This window comes from Loxodonta africana, chromosome 1 (assembly GCF_030014295.1).
Source record: "Loxodonta africana isolate mLoxAfr1 chromosome 1, mLoxAfr1.hap2, whole genome shotgun sequence".
NCBI classification, from domain to species: domain Eukaryota; kingdom Metazoa; phylum Chordata; class Mammalia; order Proboscidea; family Elephantidae; genus Loxodonta; species Loxodonta africana.
The window spans coordinates 16,710,191-16,727,744 of NC_087342.1; the positions used below are offsets into that span (position 1 = coordinate 16,710,191).

A 17,554-nucleotide genomic window follows, 5' to 3' on the forward strand; every position below is an offset into this window, starting at 1 on the left:
ACAATGAAAGTAATCAATAGCTAGTTTTATTGCCGAAGTGGGTGATGAAAATAGGTATATACTAAAGAATATCCTTTTTAATTTTAAACTTAAGAGTTTACTTAGAAAGCTAGAGCTCACACTAATTTCTAAAGTGTCATTTTTTAAGTGGCTAATTTAACTTTAAAAAGCAAAAAAAAAAAACTGGGGGACCTTAAACCACCAAGAAAGAAGCACCAAGAGCAGAGCACACCCTTTGGACCCAGGGTTCCTGTGCCAGGAAGCTCCTGGTCCAGGGGAAGAAGGACCTCCCTCCAGAGCCGACAGACAGAGAAAGCCTTCCCGTGGAGCTGACACCCTGAATTTGCAATTTAAGCCTACTTTACTGTGAGAAAATAAACTTCTCTGTGTTACAGCTGAAAAAAAACTTCTCATGGGACTGTAGTTAAAAAATCACCTTACAAATCTCTGTGGTATGTATACACATATGTATGTGTATACACAGACACACGCATACATGATCCAGTATTAAAAAGAACCACCTTATCTCTCTCCTTTCTAAAATTCCTTTTTTATACAAATATACCCACCTTAGTCTCTGCTCTTGGGAGCCCTGGTGGCCCAGTGGTTAAGAGTCCGGCTGCTAACCAAAAGGTCAGCAGTTCAAATTTACCAGCAGCTCCTTGGAAACCCTATGGGGCAGTTCTATTCTGTCCTATAGGGTTACTTTGAGTAGGAATCAACTCGACGGCAATGGTCTTTTGTTGTTGTTGTTCTTGTTGTTTTTTAATTTTCTACTCCTAGACTTCTCTGTCAACCACAGCCACCTATCTAAGTTTGCTTCGGATGCTCCTGAGATCCTGGTATCCTTTCCCAAAACTGCAATGGGACTGTATCTAAGGCCCAGAACTCCACCAAAGCATGTCTCAAGTAACATTATAGATCCCCAAAATATTCCACTAACCTTACCTCTCCCCTCAAAACAAATACATTAGAATACCAAGAATACCATAGCAAAGGACTCTGTTTACTTAACCTCTTAAAAACTAAAAAACAAAAATAAAAAACAATCCCTAAAAAGACAATGACCTGTACACAATTGTTAACACAAGAGAATGTGTATCAGCTAGCAAAGATGTCTAAACCTAAGCTTCTTACCACCCACCTTGTTTCAATGAGGTAAGCAGTATATGTTTCTTGCATGTTCATGGCATTTCTTCCAGTTCGCTTTTCTGCTTCTGAAACACTGATTTCTATCTTCTTCAGCCAAAAATTATTTTCTGTCATCTGGACAAAAACACACAACAACAAGAAAACCCCTTTAAAACGGTATTGAAAAAAACTCAGCTATTACAGTAAAACTCTTGGTCCCTAAGTGAAGAGAGTTTCTTGTATTTCTTGAATTGCTAAATGACTTAGCAGCTAATGATATGCCTCTCTTTATCAGCACACTGCGGCACATCAAACTTTTCCAGAGGCCTTTTTTAATACAGTTAATGATTAATGATTAAAACTTAAGCATTCTTATGACCAAAAATAAATCTGTATAGAAACACATGAAGAAATCTCTCTCAAAAATAAAATACTGTATTTATGTCAAAAGGCAAGATTTTCAGTAGGCAGTTTAATTTTTTTTTTTAAATTAGTCATTATATTCAACTTTAAATTTTGGCAGTGGTTAAAAGGTTCCACCCTTGAGACAGCAGCAGGGTTTAAGAAGAGGAGGAGATTCCTTTCTTTTCCCACTGGAATCTCATCCCAGGTGTACACCAATGGACCAGAGAGAATATTAAACACATAGGCCGTATGTGTCAGAACTGCTTTACTGAGGAAAGGTCCTCAATACGCTCAAAATCACTTCACGTCTACACAGGGAAGACAAGGTAAGACCATGTGACAACAGCTGTGCTTTGGCTCTTTCTCCCTCGTTCACTTTCAAAGTGGTTTTTAATAAGAACACGATAGTGTATTATAATTTGGGAAAGTTTCTAAAGGGTAAGCCAACACTTATTCCAGACTAAGACAGACCAGGAAGAAAGACCTGGCAACCTACTTCTGAAAATTAGCCAGTCAAAATCTTATGGCTAGCAACAGAGCACTGTTCAATATAGTGCTGGAAGAGGAGCCCCTCAGGCTGGAAGGCACTCAAAATACTGCCTCCTCAAAGTAGAGTTGATCTTAATGATGTGGGTGGAGTAAAGCCATAGGGACCTTCGTTTGCTGATGTGGAATGACTTAAAGTGAGAAGTAATCGCTGCAAACATCCGTTAGTACTCAGAATGTGGAATGTTCAAAGTATGAATAGAGAAAAATTGAAAGTCATGAAAAATGAGATGTAACACTTGAAGATCAACATCCTAGGTGTTAGTGAGCCAAAATGGACTGGTACGAGCCACTTTGAACCCAACAATCATTCAGTCTTCTACGCCGGGAATGACAAATTGAAGAGGAACAGTGTTGCCGTTCACTGTTAAATGAAACATTTCGAGATCTATCCTGAAATACAACAGCTGTTAGTGATAGGTTAATATCCATACACCTACAAGGAAGACCAGTTAATACAACCATTACTCAAATTTACACAACCATAAATGCCAAAGATGAAGAAATTGAAGATTTCTACTACCACAGTCTGAAATCGATCGAATGTGAATCAAGATGCATTGATAATTATTGGTGATTGAACGTGAAAGCTGGAAACCAGGACAGATCAGTAGTTGGAAAATATGACACTGGTGACAGAAATGACGCCAGAGATGGAATGATAGAATTCTGCAAGACCAACGATTTACTCATTGGAAATACTTTTTTTCAACAACATGATGGACGACTATACACATGGACCTCACCGGATGGATGAAACAGGAATCAAATCAACTACATCTGTGGAAAAAGGCGATGGAGAAGTTCAATAACATTGGTCAAGACAAACCCAGGGGCCAGCGGCTGAAACAGACTATCAATTGCTCATTGCAATTTCAAATTGAGGCTGAAGAACACTAAAGCAAGTCCCCAAGAATCAAAGCATGGCTTTGAACACATCCCATCTGAATTTAGAGACCATCTCAAGAACAGATTTAACACACTGGCCACTATTGACTGAAGAACAGAAGCATAACAACATGTGGAAGAGGGCTGGTATGGCAGTGCTTGTGAGGCGGGGTGCCTCGCCGGGGGTGGGGTGGGTAAGGCATGGCCAGCAAAGAAACGCAGAAGGTGCACACTATTTGTATAAAAACACAGTAATAGTCCACAGGAACCACGATCTCTTCAAAACCTGAGACCAGAAGAACTAAATGATACCCGGCTACCGCAACCAACTGTTCTGACCAGGGATGCAATAGAAGGTCCCAGATAGAATGGGATAAAAATGTAGAACAAAACTCAAATTCCTAAAAAAAGGCTGGGTGTACTGGAACCTAGAGGAATCACCGAGAGACTATTGCCCTAAGATACCCTCTGAACTTGGAATTGAAGCTATTTCTGCAGGTCACCTTTCAGCCAAATAATAGATTGGCTTATAAAATAAACAATACCACCCATGAGTGAAGTGCTCCCTTAAACAATTAACTACATGAGACCGAACGGTGAACAGTTACCCAAAAGCAAAAATGAAACAGCAAGGCGGGGAAGGGGAGCCAGATCAATGGAAACCAAGCAAACAGAATGGACATAATAACAATGCTGACACAGTGTAAAAACTGTCACCAATGTCATGGAACAATCTGTATAAGAATTGTTACCAAAAAAAGCCCCATTGCTGTTCAGTCAATGCTAACTCATAGCAACCCTACAGGACAGAGTAGAACTGCCCCATAGGGTTTTCAAGGAGCAGCTGGTGAATTCGAACTGCTGACCTCTTGGTTAGCAGCCAAGCTCTTAAGCACTGCATCACCAGGGCTCCAAAACTGTTAAAGGGGAACCTAATTTGCTGTGTAAACTTTCACCTAAAACATACTAAAATATTATTTAAAATACAAGAAACGTCATTAAAAAGGCAGGAAAGAAGGAAAAACAAAATGGATGTCAGAAGAGACTCTGAAGCTTGCTCTTGAATGAAGAGTAGCTAAAGCAAATGGAAGAAATGATGAAGTAAAGGAGCTGGACAGAAGATTTCAAATGGCAACACAAGAAGACAAGGTAAAGTATATTATAATAAAATGTACAAAGACCTACAGTTAGAAAACCAAGACAAAGAATAGGATCAGCATTTCCCAAGCTGAAAGAACTAAAAATTCAAGCCTTGAGTTGCAATGCTGAAAGATTCTATGGGCAAAAAATTGAACGATGCAGAAAGCATTAAAAGAAGACGGAAGGAATACACAGAGGTACTGTACCAAAAGAATTGACATTCTTCCACTTCAGGAGGTAGAATATGATCAAGAACTGCTGGTGCTGAGGGAATAAGTTCAAGCTGCACTGAAAGCATTGGCAAAAAGCAAGGCCCCAGGAACTGACAGAATACCAAGTGAGAAGTTTCAACAAACGGATGCAACACTGGAAGGACTCACTTGTCTATGTCAAGAAGCTTGGAAGACAGCTACCTGGCCAACTGACTGGAAGGGATCCATATTTGTGCTCATCCCAAAGAAAGGCAATCAAACAATGTAGGGATTATTGAACAATATCATTAATGTCACACACTAGCAATATTTTGCCAAAGATAATTCAAAAATGACTGCAGCCATACATCGACATCGTCTGTACCATACAAATAACCTGAGAAGTCAGACGATATGAAGAATAGTGCGGTATCAGAATTGGAAGAAGACTCATTAACAACCTGCAATATACACGTGATACAATCTTGTTTGCCAAAAAAAGATGACTTGAAAAACTTACTGATGAAAGTCAAAGACAACAGCCTTCAGTATGGATTACACTTCAACACAAAGAAAACGAAAATTCTCACAACTGGACCAAGAAGCAACATCATGATCAATGGAGAAAAAAACTGAAGTTGTTCAAGGATGTCATTCTAATTGAATCCACAATCAACACCCATAGAAGCAGCAGTCAAGAAATCAAATGAAGCATTGCACTGGGCAAATCTGTTGTAAAAGACCTCTTTTAAATTCTAAAAAGCAAAGATGCCACTTTGATGACTAAGGTGTGCCTGACCCAAGCCATGGTCTTTTCAATCGCCTTATTTGCATGCGAAAGCTGGACAATGAAAAAAGAAGACAGAAGAAGAAATGATGCATTTGAATTGTGGTGCTGATGAAGAACACTGATCATACCACGGACTGCCAGAAGCACAAACAATTCGGTCTTAGAAGAAATAAAACTGGAATGCTCCTTGCAAGTAAGAATGGCAAAACTTCATCTTGCTCACTTTGGACATGTCATCAGGAAACACCAATTGCTAGAAAAGGCCATCATGTTTGGCCAAGTAGAGGGTCTGCAAATATGAGGAAACCACCAATGGGATGGACTCACACAACATCTGCAAACAGTGGACTCAAACGTATCAAAGATCATGAAGATGGCACAGGACCACGCAATGTTCCATTATGTTACACATAAGATCACAATGAGTTGGAGCTGACTGACATGATGGCCACAAACAACCAAAAGGTAAAAGGAGAAGCTACAGTAAAACCATGGTGATACTTTACACAGAAAATTAAACCTATGAGGTAAGAGTCCAGAAAGAGCTGTATAGCAGTACAAAAAAAAAAAAAAATCAATGATGAATAAAGATGACACACTTAGGATGCGCTCCCAAAATGCTGAGTAAAAATGCAAGATAAAAATGTTAAAAAAAAGAAAAAGGACAGAGAGAACAAAGAGTCAATTCAATGCAATAGCACTGTTAAAAAAAAAAAAATTTTTTTTTTTTAACAGTCAACAAAAACAGAAATCACTCAGTTGTCCAACAGGACAACATTTTAATAAAGAATAAGTTGTGCGTTTACGTACTAAGAGAGAAAATAAGAGATGAGAGGAAATCATTCAACCAAGAGAAAGCTCAAGAAATTACATAAGCACAAACTACATTAGAATTAGGAAGCCGATACACAAATAACATATAATTTTAGCCCACAGCCAAACACTCTGATTTACCACCACCTTCTCTACTGAAAAATTCCCTGACTTCTGGAAGCATGTGACTGACAAAACAAATTATCTTCCCAGCCAAAAAGATAATGTGTATGAATCATGAATTTACCTTGACATACCATCCAATTACACGCACACAAAAAGGATCAAATCAGCTATCATACAAACTAGAGGATGAAAACAAGCACACAATAATGCAGCAGGGTTGGTAGATGACATAAAATTGCCTGTACTGTCAATACTAACACACAGAACAAAAGGAGGCTAACCTGAATATATCAACTTTTAGGATTGTAGATGAAGTTAGAATATTTAATTTACGCACTTAAGCTTACATTATCTAAATCACACACTAAAGAAAATGCATTAAAAAAATTTACTGTCTATCATTAATGTTAAAAATCATAGCAAAAGATAAAAAAAAAGACAACAGAAAACTCAGAACCAACCTTTAAATAATAAGTTCTTGAAGAAGAAATCAAAATAAACAGATCAGAAACAATAACCATCAGTATAATTAAAAAGAAAAGGAAATGATGTCGTTGTTAGGTGCCGTCAAGTCGGTTCCGACTCATAGCGACCCTATGCGCAACAGAATGAAACACTGCCCGGTCCTGAGTCATCCTTACAATCGTTGTTGTGCTTGAGCTCATTGTTGCAGCCACTGTGTCAATCCACCTCGTTGAGGGGCTTCCTCTTTTCCGCTGACCCTGTACTCTGCCAAGCATGATGTCCTTCTCCTGACATGTCCAATGTATGTAAGATGCAGTCTCACCATCCTTGCCTCTAAGGAGCATTCTGACTGTACTTCTTCTAAGACAGGTTTGTTCGTTCTTTCGGCAGTCCGTGGTATATTCAATATTCTTCGCCAACACAATTCAAAGGCATCAATTCTTCTTCGTTCTTCCTTATTATCCAGCTTTCACATGCATATGATGCAATTGAAAATGCCATGGCTTGGGTCAGGCCCACCCTAGTCTTCAGGGTGACATCTTTGCTCTTTGACACTTTAAAGAGGTCCTTTGCAGCAGATTTACCCAATGCAATGCGTCTTTTGATTTCTTGACTGCTGCTTCCTTGGCTGTTGACTGTGGATCCAAGTAAAATGAAATCCTTGACAACTTCAATCTTTTCTCCGTTTATCATGATGTTGTTCATCGGCCCAGTTGAGAGGATTTTTGTTTTATGTTGAGGTGCAATCCATACTGAAGGCTGTGGTCTTTGACCTTCATTAATAAGTGTTTCAAGTCCTCTTCACTTTTTGTTTGCTGAAAGTGAAGAGGACTTGAAGAAAAGGAAATAAAAATATTCCCTAGATCAGAAAAAAAAAAGTTCTAAGGCTTCAAATTGAAAAGTATGTGGTCCATGTGCAAAGAATTGGGAAATTTAAACATGTCAAGGGGAAAAAAAAGTCTTAACAAGATTCAGGGCGAAGAATAAGAAACAAGATCTCTAAAAAGAATAAAGATCAGATTTGCCACATACTTTCCAATAATAAATCACAAATCACAAAAGAGATGTCATAGCGCATGTTTCAAAGACTATAAAAAACACTTTGTTGTTATTGTTGTTGTTAGGTGCCATCAAGTTGGTTCCGACTCATAGGACCCCTATGTACAATAGAACAAAACACTGCCCAGTCCTGTGCCATCCTCACAATTGCTATGCTTGAGCCCACTGCTGTAGCCACTGTGTCAATCCATCTCGTTAAGAGACTTCCTCTTTGTTGCTGACCCTCTACTTTACCAAGCAAGATGTCCCTCTCCATGGACTGGTCCCTCCTGATAAAATGTTCAAATTATATGAAAGGAAGTCTTGCCATCCTTGTTCCTAAAGGGCATTCTGGCTTCACTTCTTCCAGAACACATTTTTTCGTTCTTCTGGCAGTCCATGGTACATTTGATATTCTTCGCCAACACCACAATTCAAAGGCATCAGTTCTTTCGTCTTCTTTATTCATTGTCCAGCTTTCACATGCATTATGAGGCAACTGAAAACACCACAGCTTGGGTCAGGTGTACCTTGGTCCTAAAGTGATATCTTTGCTCTTTAACACCTGAAATAGGTCTTTTACAGCAGCTGTGCCAAAGGCAATGCATCATTTGATTTCTTGACTGCTGCTTCCATGGGTGCTCATTGTGGATCCAAGTAAAATGAAATCCTTGACAACTTCAATCTTTTCTCTGTTTATCATGACGTCCCTTACTGGCCCAATTATGAGGATTTTTGCTTTCTCTATGTTAAGGTGTAATTCATACTGAAAGCTGTAGTCTTTGATCTTCATCAATAAGCACTTTAAGTCCTCTTCACTTTCAGCAAGGTTGTGTCATCTGCATATCACAGGTTGTTAATGAGTCTTCCTCCAATCCTGACACCGAATTCTTCTTCATACAGTCCAGGTCCTTGGATTATCTGCTCAGCATACAGACTGAATAGGTATGGTGAAAGAATACAACCCTGGCGCACACCTTTCCTGACTTTAAACCAATCAGTATCCCCTTGTTCTGTCCAAACAACTGCCTCTTGGTCTATGTACAGGTTCTGCATAATCACAATTAAGTGTTCTGGAATTCCCATTCTTTGTAATATTATCTATAATTTGTTATGATCCACACAAATGCCTTTGCATAGTCAATAAAACATCTTTCTGGCATCCTCTGCTTTCAACCAAGATCCATTTGACATCAGCAATGATACCCCTCGTTCCATGTCCTCTTTTGAATCCAGCTTGAACTTCTGGCAGTTCCCTATCGATGTACTGCTGCAACCGTTTTTGAATTATCTTCAGCAAAATTTTCCTTGCACGTAATATTAACGATATTATTCAATAACTTCCACGTTCTGTTGTATCACCCTTCTTTGTAATGAGCACAAATATGGATCTCTTCCCATCAGTTGGCCAGGCAGCCATCTTCCAAATTTCTTGGCATAGATGAGTGAGCGCTTCCAGCACTGCATCCGTTTGCCGAAACATTTCAATTGGTATGACGTCAATTCCTGCAGCCTTGTTTTTCGCCAATGCCTTCAGTGCAGCTTGGGCTTCTTCCTTCAATATCACTGGTTCTTGATCCTGAAATGGTTCTTGATCCTGAAATGGCTGAACATCCACCAATTCTTTTTATGTATGTTTTAAAGAACATACTAACATATTCCTTCAAAAACACTTAACCCCCCGCAGGATTTTTTTGTAGAAATTGATAAATTGTTCTGAAATTTTATACGGAAATGCAAAAGACCTACAATTGCGAAAACAATTTTGTCAGAGGACTTATACTATCTGATTTCAAAACTTATTTAAAAAGCTAAAATAATCAAGACAGTGTAGTGCCGTCATACGGACAAAGAGATCAAAGGAACAGAACTGAGAGTTCAAAAATAAACCCTTACATTTTAGGTCAATTAATTTTAACAAAATTGTCAACACCTAATAGGGAAAGAAGAGTTCTTCCCACATGTGGTACTGAAACAACTGGATATCCATATGCCAAAAAAAATCTCAACCCTTTCCTCACACCATACACACAAATTAACTCAAAATAGGTCACAGACTTAAATTTAAGTGCTAAGACCGGAATTTCTAGGAGAAAAGATAGAATAATATTTTTGTGACTGTGGGATAGGTATAGAAGCCCTGGTGGCGTAGTGGTTAAGAGCTAAGGCTGCTAACCAAAAAAAGACCAGCAGTTCAAATCCACCAGGCGCTCCTTGGAAACTCTGTGGGGCAGTTCTACTTTGTCTTATAGGGTCGTTATGAGTTGGAATTGACTCAACGGCAGTGGGTTTGCTTTTGGTTTGGGATAGGTAAAGAGTTCTTATATACAACAGCGAAAGCGCAATCCTTAAAAGAAAAAAAATTGATAAAATGGACTTCATCAAAATTTTAAACTTTTGCTCTTGAGAAGATATCATTAAGAAAAAGAAAACTCACAGGCTGGGAGAAAATATTTGCAAATCATTTATCTGACTAAAGATTTATATCCATAATATTACTTAAAAAGCCAATAATAAGACAAAACCACCCAATTAAAACAATAAACAAAAGACCTGAGTAGACATTTCACCAAAGAAGATATACAAAAGGCCAATAAGTATATGAAAGACACTCGACAGCACCAGTTTCTTAAACATAAACTTACCATATGACCCAGCAATTCCACTCCTAGAAAATCTACCAAAGAGAAATGAATATATTCAAAGACTTGTATACGAATGACTGTTCACAGCAGCATTATTTTTAGTAGCTAAAAACTGAAAACAGTCCAAATATCCAACAACTGATGAATAGTTAAACAATGTAGTAGATTCATACAGTGGAATATTATTTGGTAATAAAAAGGAACAAACTTACTAATACATGCTATAACATGGATGGGCGGCAAAAAACATTATGCTAAGTACAAGAAGCCAGGCTCAAAAAACCACATGTTGTATGATTTCATTTCTAAAAAATGCCCCAAAAGACAAATTGGTAGATGTAGAAAGCATACTTGTAGCTATAAAAAGCCTAGGGACGAGGGTGGAAAGAGTGGTTGACTGAAAAGAGGGCTGAGAATATTTCTGGAGTTGATGGAAATATTCTAAAACTGGATTGTGATGATGGTTGCAGAATGCTGTAAATTGAAGTCTGACTTCGGAACGTGGCTCTAGGGCGAAGTTCTTTGTTGATTTCAGCTCCTAGTAGCTGGCAAAGCTTGGTGTTCCTGGGCCTGTGGACTGATGTGCCCCGTGCATCTGTCTTCATACTGCACCTTGCCGCTGTGCGTGCGTGCATCTGTTCTGCTCTTTTTATATCTCGGAAGTCATTAGCTTTAGGATTTACCCTCCTCTGGTATGGCCTCAGGAAACCCTGGTGGCATAGTGGTTAAGCTCTACGGCTGCTAACCAAAAGGTCGGCAGTTTGAATCCGCCAGGCGCTCCTTGGAAACGCTGTCCTATAGGGTCACTATGAGTCGGAATCAACTTGAGGGCAGTGGGTTTTTGGTTTGGTAGGGCCTCATTAACATAACAAAAGAAACCCTATTTCCAAACAGGGTCATATTTACAAGTACAGGGATTAGGATTTCAACACATTTATTTTGGTGAGACACAACTCAACCTATAAAAATAACGGAAAAAAAACAGAGTTGTAATACATGGCCTGTTCTCTTGTATTCTTCTCGAAAAATATGTCTACAAAATAACAGCACATCTATTCAGAAAACACTAATTTTTATTTAAAATAAAGTAATATGTAAGTTTGAAATCTTTCAAACTAAGTCACAAAATATTCATGCAAGTAATTTGGTGGGTTGCAAGCAAACTCTTTTTAACAAAGAAGAGAAGAAGGCCATCACACAAAGTAATGGTTACGTGATTTCCTGAAACCACATTTACGTATATAACTACATAACCCAAAAACCCATGGTCGTCAAGTCAATTCTGACTCATAGCGACCCTACAGGACAGCGGAGAACTGCCCCACAGGGTTTCCAGGGGGCACCTGGCAGATCTGAACTGCCAGCCTTTTGGTTAGCAGCCATAGCACTTAACCACTGCGCCACTAGGGTTTCCATATAACTATATACATGTTGATTATGATGTAAAAATGTTTGTACCATGAGTTATCTTCCAAAAAATAATGAGAGCTACTGTAGTAGCAAAGGATAAGAACAGCCTTGGCTATGATCTAATCATCTGCTGCTAAACCGATAAATGCTACAACTATACTATATATTTTCTTTTACGTTATCCGCATCCACCAACCAGTTGGCATGGATGCTGACTCATGGTGACGCCACGCATCTCAGAGTAGAACTATGCTCTATAGGGTTTTCAATGGCTGATATTTTCCAAAAAAGATCACCAGGCCTTTCTTCCAAGGCACCTCTGGGTAGACTCAAAAGTTAACCTTTCCACCCCATTAGCAGCTAAGATGGTTAACTGCACCACCCAGGAACTACATTCTCGTTCACTGACTGTCTCAAACCTTACTCACCGTTCTGGTGTGCGCGTGCCAGTAAGTGAAGGCGCTAATTGTGAGCAGGAGTTTTTAAGCTCCAGTTCCTCAAGCACTCTTTGCCCTACCAACACTCGAAAGCCCCAGCCAGTACTCCAGGACTAGGGTGCTGTCCTAAAAAAAATCATTTCTGAATCCCTCAGGCAACGGTTTTTCCCTAGGCAAACACTGTAAGCCCCTAGTTCTGTTAACTGCCAAGTCAAATTGAGGGAAACTTTCACCCCTAAAAAAGAAACATTCTTTCCTCTGTTTCCCTTGCTATTTCCTCTCCTTTCTGCCAGGACTAATTGCTAGTTTCTTGGAAACTGGATTCCCCTCTTTTTCCTTTTTCTAAAATATCTCAAATAGAACTGACTATAGCTTTAAAAAAAAAATCCTTTTTCACAGGAAAAGAAAGGAGTCTTTAATCAGACAATACAAAGGAAAGGACAATTGAAAACTCATAGAAAAACAAGGACCACAAAACGAAAAGAGCTTACAGCAGAGTTTAAATAAGCCTCTTGATTACTGATGTTTAAAACCTGGAAGAATCTTGTGACTCTAGGCACTGCTGGTTTCTATTACGCCAGGGGGCACGATAATTGTTAGGAATCACTTCACTCCCCCACGCCCAAATTTGCAAAGCCTAAAATAAACTCAATAAGGCAAACTGTTTGCCATTTTTTCTATCTACACGGTTACTTTTTTGGTGAAAGTTTGATAAATAAGCACATCCTTTATATCATTTTTTTCTTCTTAGAATTCCACTAATCCTAACTACACTAAAAAAAAAAAACCAAACCTGCTGCTGTGGAGTTGACTTCGACTCATAGCGACCCTATAGGACTGAGTAGAACTGCCCCACAGGGTTTCCAAGGAGCGCCTGGTGAATTTGAACGGCTGACCTTTTGGTTAGCAGCCATAACTCTTAACAACTACGCCACCAGGGTTTCCTAACTACTCTAAAAACTTTAAATACGGTATTAGAGCAATTTAACTTTTTTTGTTTAATGAAGGAGCACAGCAAGAGCACTAATTTCTAAGTCAGGAGGATCTGGGCTCAAATCCCTGCCATGCCACTGACTAGCTTCTGATATTTGCCACATCACTTCTCCTGAGCCTCTGCTTCCTCGTCTTTAAAATGGGAACAGACCGCCTGTCTCTTGAGGTGATTTTAAGAATTAAATGAAAAACTCAGAGCCCCACTAGGCATAACACACACAAATAACAAATCTACCAGACCATATTCCTATCAGAAATGGTAGCAATGAGGTTGTAAGGTAATGGAGAAGTGGAAATGGAATAGAGACGAGAGGGAGATAAAACCAGGGGAAAAAGGGTAGACGGCCCTCTAAGGCGGGGCCCTTGGCCTTTTTTGCGGGTGGTGGAGAGGAGTGTACTAGATGTGTGTATACAAGGGTTTAAACCTCTAGTGATTCTGAAGTATCTGCCCAAATGGCTTGTTCATTTTTATGAATTACTAAAGAAAGAAGGTGTATTAGGAAACCTCCTAAGTTTGGTCACTAACAGATGGCCTCTTGCGACATGTATTTACTAATATTTTCCTAAAATTTCAGGTAATACTATATAACTACAACCTCTATTGATGGCATCTCTGGGTTTTCAAATATCTTAAACTGAATTAAAAAAAAAAACTGAATACACAGTTTTAATTTATAACCACTTTTAAGCCAACATAAAGGGATTTTATATTCCATGATTTCATATTAGTTAATTAAACACCTAAGGCTCTCACAAAACATTTCCTCAAATAAATGCTAAAATTTTATCATCGACATCAACACTAAACTCCTGAAAATGCTGCCAACAAAAGACATGATTCTTGCCATCTAAAACAAACAGCCTGAACACAAAAAGAGAATGCGGTGTGATGAATTACTAAGTATGGCCTTTCTCCCCTCGGTCTCGTTAACTCCTACCCAGGTGACTGGGTGGGGCTGTGCAAATAATTGTGGCCCACCAAGAGAACTGGTCAGTTTTACCTCAAAAGAAAGCCACTTCCAGAGCAGCGAGAAGGGCCCACCAAGGAAGGAGAAGCCCACAGCAAACAGTGCGGTGGGCTTCCTGGCCCACAGAGCAAAAAAGCTGAGTGCCTTTGGGCAGAGACCGAGAGCCAGGAAGAAGCCTACACCTGACCCACAAATTTGGGACTTACTAGCCTCCACAACCCAACCATGTGAGCCATTCCATTATACGGCTCCTGAGTTCTGAGACTTTGCAGGGAATTAGGGAACCCAAAGCCTGAGGGCAGAGGGAGTAGTTGATGTTAGAGACAACAGAGTGATACAGCAGCTTGGAAAAGTCAGACATTTGGGGCATCTTTAACCTCCGCCTCCAGGGAACAGCTTTGTGCTGATCCTTAGAAAAATTATTTGGAGATGTGTACTCACAAGATTGGCAAGTATTTTAAGTCTGAAAATATTAAGTGCTGACAAGGGTGCAGTACATCAGGTTCTGCTGATGGAAGTAACAAACCGGTATAATCACTTTGGAAACGGAAGTAACAAACCAGTATAATCACTTTGGAAAGCAATTTGGCACTAACTACTAGAGCAGAGCATGATAGCACCCTACAATCCAGCAACTCCACTCCTAAATTTACGTGAGGCTGTGGGGTATTTAGGAAACCCTGGTGGCACAGTGGATAAGAGCTACAGCCGCTAACCAGGTCAGCAGTTTGAATCCACAAGGCGCTCTGTGGAAACTGTACGGGTCAGTTCTACTCTGTCCTATAGGGTTGCTATGAGTCAGAATCGACTCGACGGCAACAGGTTTGGTTTGGTTTTGGTGGGGTATTTGCACCAAGAGGTATGTAGAAGGAAGTTGGTGGTAGTACTGACTTTTAGAAATAACAGAAATCTTGCAACAACCCCAGCCTCTAAATCATCTGTAAGGTATCTATAAGACAGTTAGGTAAATGAATGAACTAAGCCATATTTTGGATGAACCCCCAAAACATAATGTTGAACAAAGAAAGCAAGTCACAGAAAAATTATTCCATTTATATAAATTTCAAAATGAGGCAAAACTAAACAATTTATTGTTTAGGGCTATATATGGTAAGATTGGAGCCCTGGTGGAGTAGTAGTTAAGAGCACAGCTGCTAACCAAAAGGTCAGAAGTTCAAATCCACTAGCCGCTCCTTGGAAACCCTATAGGGCAGTTCTACTGTGTCTTATAGGGTCGCTATGAGTCGAAATTGACTTGACGACAATGGGTTTGGGTTTTTTGTTTTTTTATGGTAAGATAATAAACGAAAGCAAAAGAATACAAAATTCGGAATACCAATTACCTCTGCAGTGGTGGGGGGCTATGATAGAGGAGAACAGATGGGGCTTCAAAGGAATTATTAATTATTTTGTGAGAACCCTATCTGCATTGATGATATACTTCACAATAAAAGTTTAAGAGAGAAGAGAAAAATTAAGTGAGAGGTGGGAACATGCATAAGAAGTAAACTGTTGTAAGAGCAAAATTTATGCTTTACAGAATACACACGTCTCTCACATTATGAGATCCTGACCACTCCACAAATAATTCTAGAAGAAGAAAAAAATGAAACGAAAAAGCTGAAGTTCACCCAAGAAAGTCTTCACGCTACCTTATATAACTGGACATTTCCCTAAGTAGGCAAAAAACTCCCATACTCCCTGGTTATTGGAAACCAACTTAGATGTCTGGTCTCCTTCCGGTTTTAGTCAGCAAACAATCTTAGTTTTTCTTTATCCATCCATCTTGAGGATGGACAGTTTTATATAAGTGGTAATATGTGTTCCAGAAAAAAGAAGCAAAATGACTGGATGAGCAAAGCACACGGATGGAAGGCCTCTAAGTAGGCAGATCTGATGGGGAGTACCAGACTGAGAAGCTGTATTTTCAACTTCTCCTCTTGCGCAGGCTTCGATTTAACCTGGCCCTATAAATCTTCCATTATACGTGAAAACACCCTGCAATGAAAACACTGACAAATAGGATGCATTTTTCTCCTGTACTTGAAGCAAATGAAAATCATTACCAAAGGGAGCTCACAAAGCTGGTACAGGGGAGACGGATGATCAGCTACTCATGTGGCATGCACCCCAAAATGAAATTACAGCCAGTAAGGAGTAAAACTAAGTCTTTTCCTTTGCACCTTTTCTTGAGGCTGACACTCTTCTCTGACGGCTTCCTGGTGGCAGGACCAGGCCTCATTATCCCAGAGTAGCTCCTCACTCAAGCCCCCCATCCCCGTCCAAACACCGCTGTCCCCCCGCCCCCCTCCCAGGTACCCCCAATAAACCATCTCCCCTGCACGGTGCCTTTTTCCAGACACACTGAAACATCAGCGATCCTCGTCAGGTTCAAACCTCCCGGTTCCGCGACCCCGGAAAACCCGCCCCTCCTCGGGTCTCCCTCTGCTGGGATTCGGACCAGGGTGCCCGGGAAGCGCACCCACGACCCTCTTCCTCCCCGGGACACCGCCTCGCGGCCCTTCCCTCGGTCCCCGCAGCACCCGGCGCTCGCCCCCCACCCAGGGCTCCTTTCTCTCACCGAAACCCCCACTGCACCTGAGACCCCCGTCTGCCCACCCCGCCTCCCCGACTCCCTTGCCTTCTGGGTCGAGCCCAACGACCCCAGCCCAGCACAGCGCAGCCCGCTAGGCCCCGACACAGGCCCCGCGGCCCCTGCTGCCCCTTCTCCTCACCTTGCGGTCCTCGGAACCCTCTTCCAGGTCCCCCTCCGCCTCCTCACCCGCTGCAGCCTCCAGCTCAGCTTCGGGGCGCCCCAGCGGCTCCAGGGGCGCCGGCTGCAGCTGCCTCTCTGGCTCCGGAGGTACCTGCTCCATGGCTGCAGTTCGGCGCGGCGGACCCCGCGCGCCTGCGCCACTGCGCCCCGCCCACGGCCCTCGCGCCCCGCCCACAGCCCTCGCGCCCCGCCCCCGCCCAGCCCCGCCCCCTTCGCCTATTGCCGCCAAAGCAACTGGTCGGATACTGAGCCCAGATACCCAAAAACCTGAAAGTTTTGTGGGGAGAGAGGTAGCGAGAAAGGCAAAGGGACAGTAAACACCAGAAGTAGGCGTTGGCACGGTTAGAACCATTCAGGTATTTGATGACCTAAAATGTGAAGCAAAAGAAATTAGAGGCCAGTCTGACCATCTCCCTCTAGAACACGAGTTGACCTACCACGGCTGCTTCCATTCGCTCCCAGAAAGATCAGGGCGGCATAGATTAACTTCCAGCAGGCTGAGTAACACATTCAGCAAAAGGTAACATTTGCAAGTTTTTGAGGAAAGTGAAGAGTTTGGCTGAAGCAGGGCTTGAGTACTGTGTAGTGTTTCCTCATGCCCTGGAGATCTCTGATAACTTCCTACAAACATCTCTTGTTGAATTTTCCAGAAGCTACTTCCTTGGCATTTACCATGGTAACCTCCCGGGAAGCACTGACTGGGTGTCCCGGATTGGGGTATCTTGACGTTACTTCTCTACAACATCTGGCTATCAATTTTACAAGGACAGAAACTGATATTTCTGCCTACTT

General features: G+C 41.0%; 1 protein-coding gene across 2 annotated transcripts in view; it reads right to left on the bottom strand.

Annotated features, from left to right (window-relative positions):
• SNX4 (sorting nexin 4) overlaps window positions 1-16,879 on the bottom strand; it is a 127,196-nt gene extending 110,317 nt beyond the window's left edge. For both annotated transcript variants that reach the window (XM_064293138.1, XM_064293117.1), the window contains exons 1-2: window positions 16,722-16,879; window positions 1,145-1,266 (exon numbers count right to left, since the gene is read on the bottom strand). In XM_064293138.1, coding sequence (XP_064149208.1) covers window positions 1,145-1,266; window positions 16,722-16,862 — 263 coding nt within the window. In that variant the 5' untranslated portion in view covers window positions 16,863-16,879. The remainder of the gene's footprint in view (window positions 1-1,144; window positions 1,267-16,721) is intronic.
• Window positions 16,880-17,554: the final 675 nt, after the last annotated feature.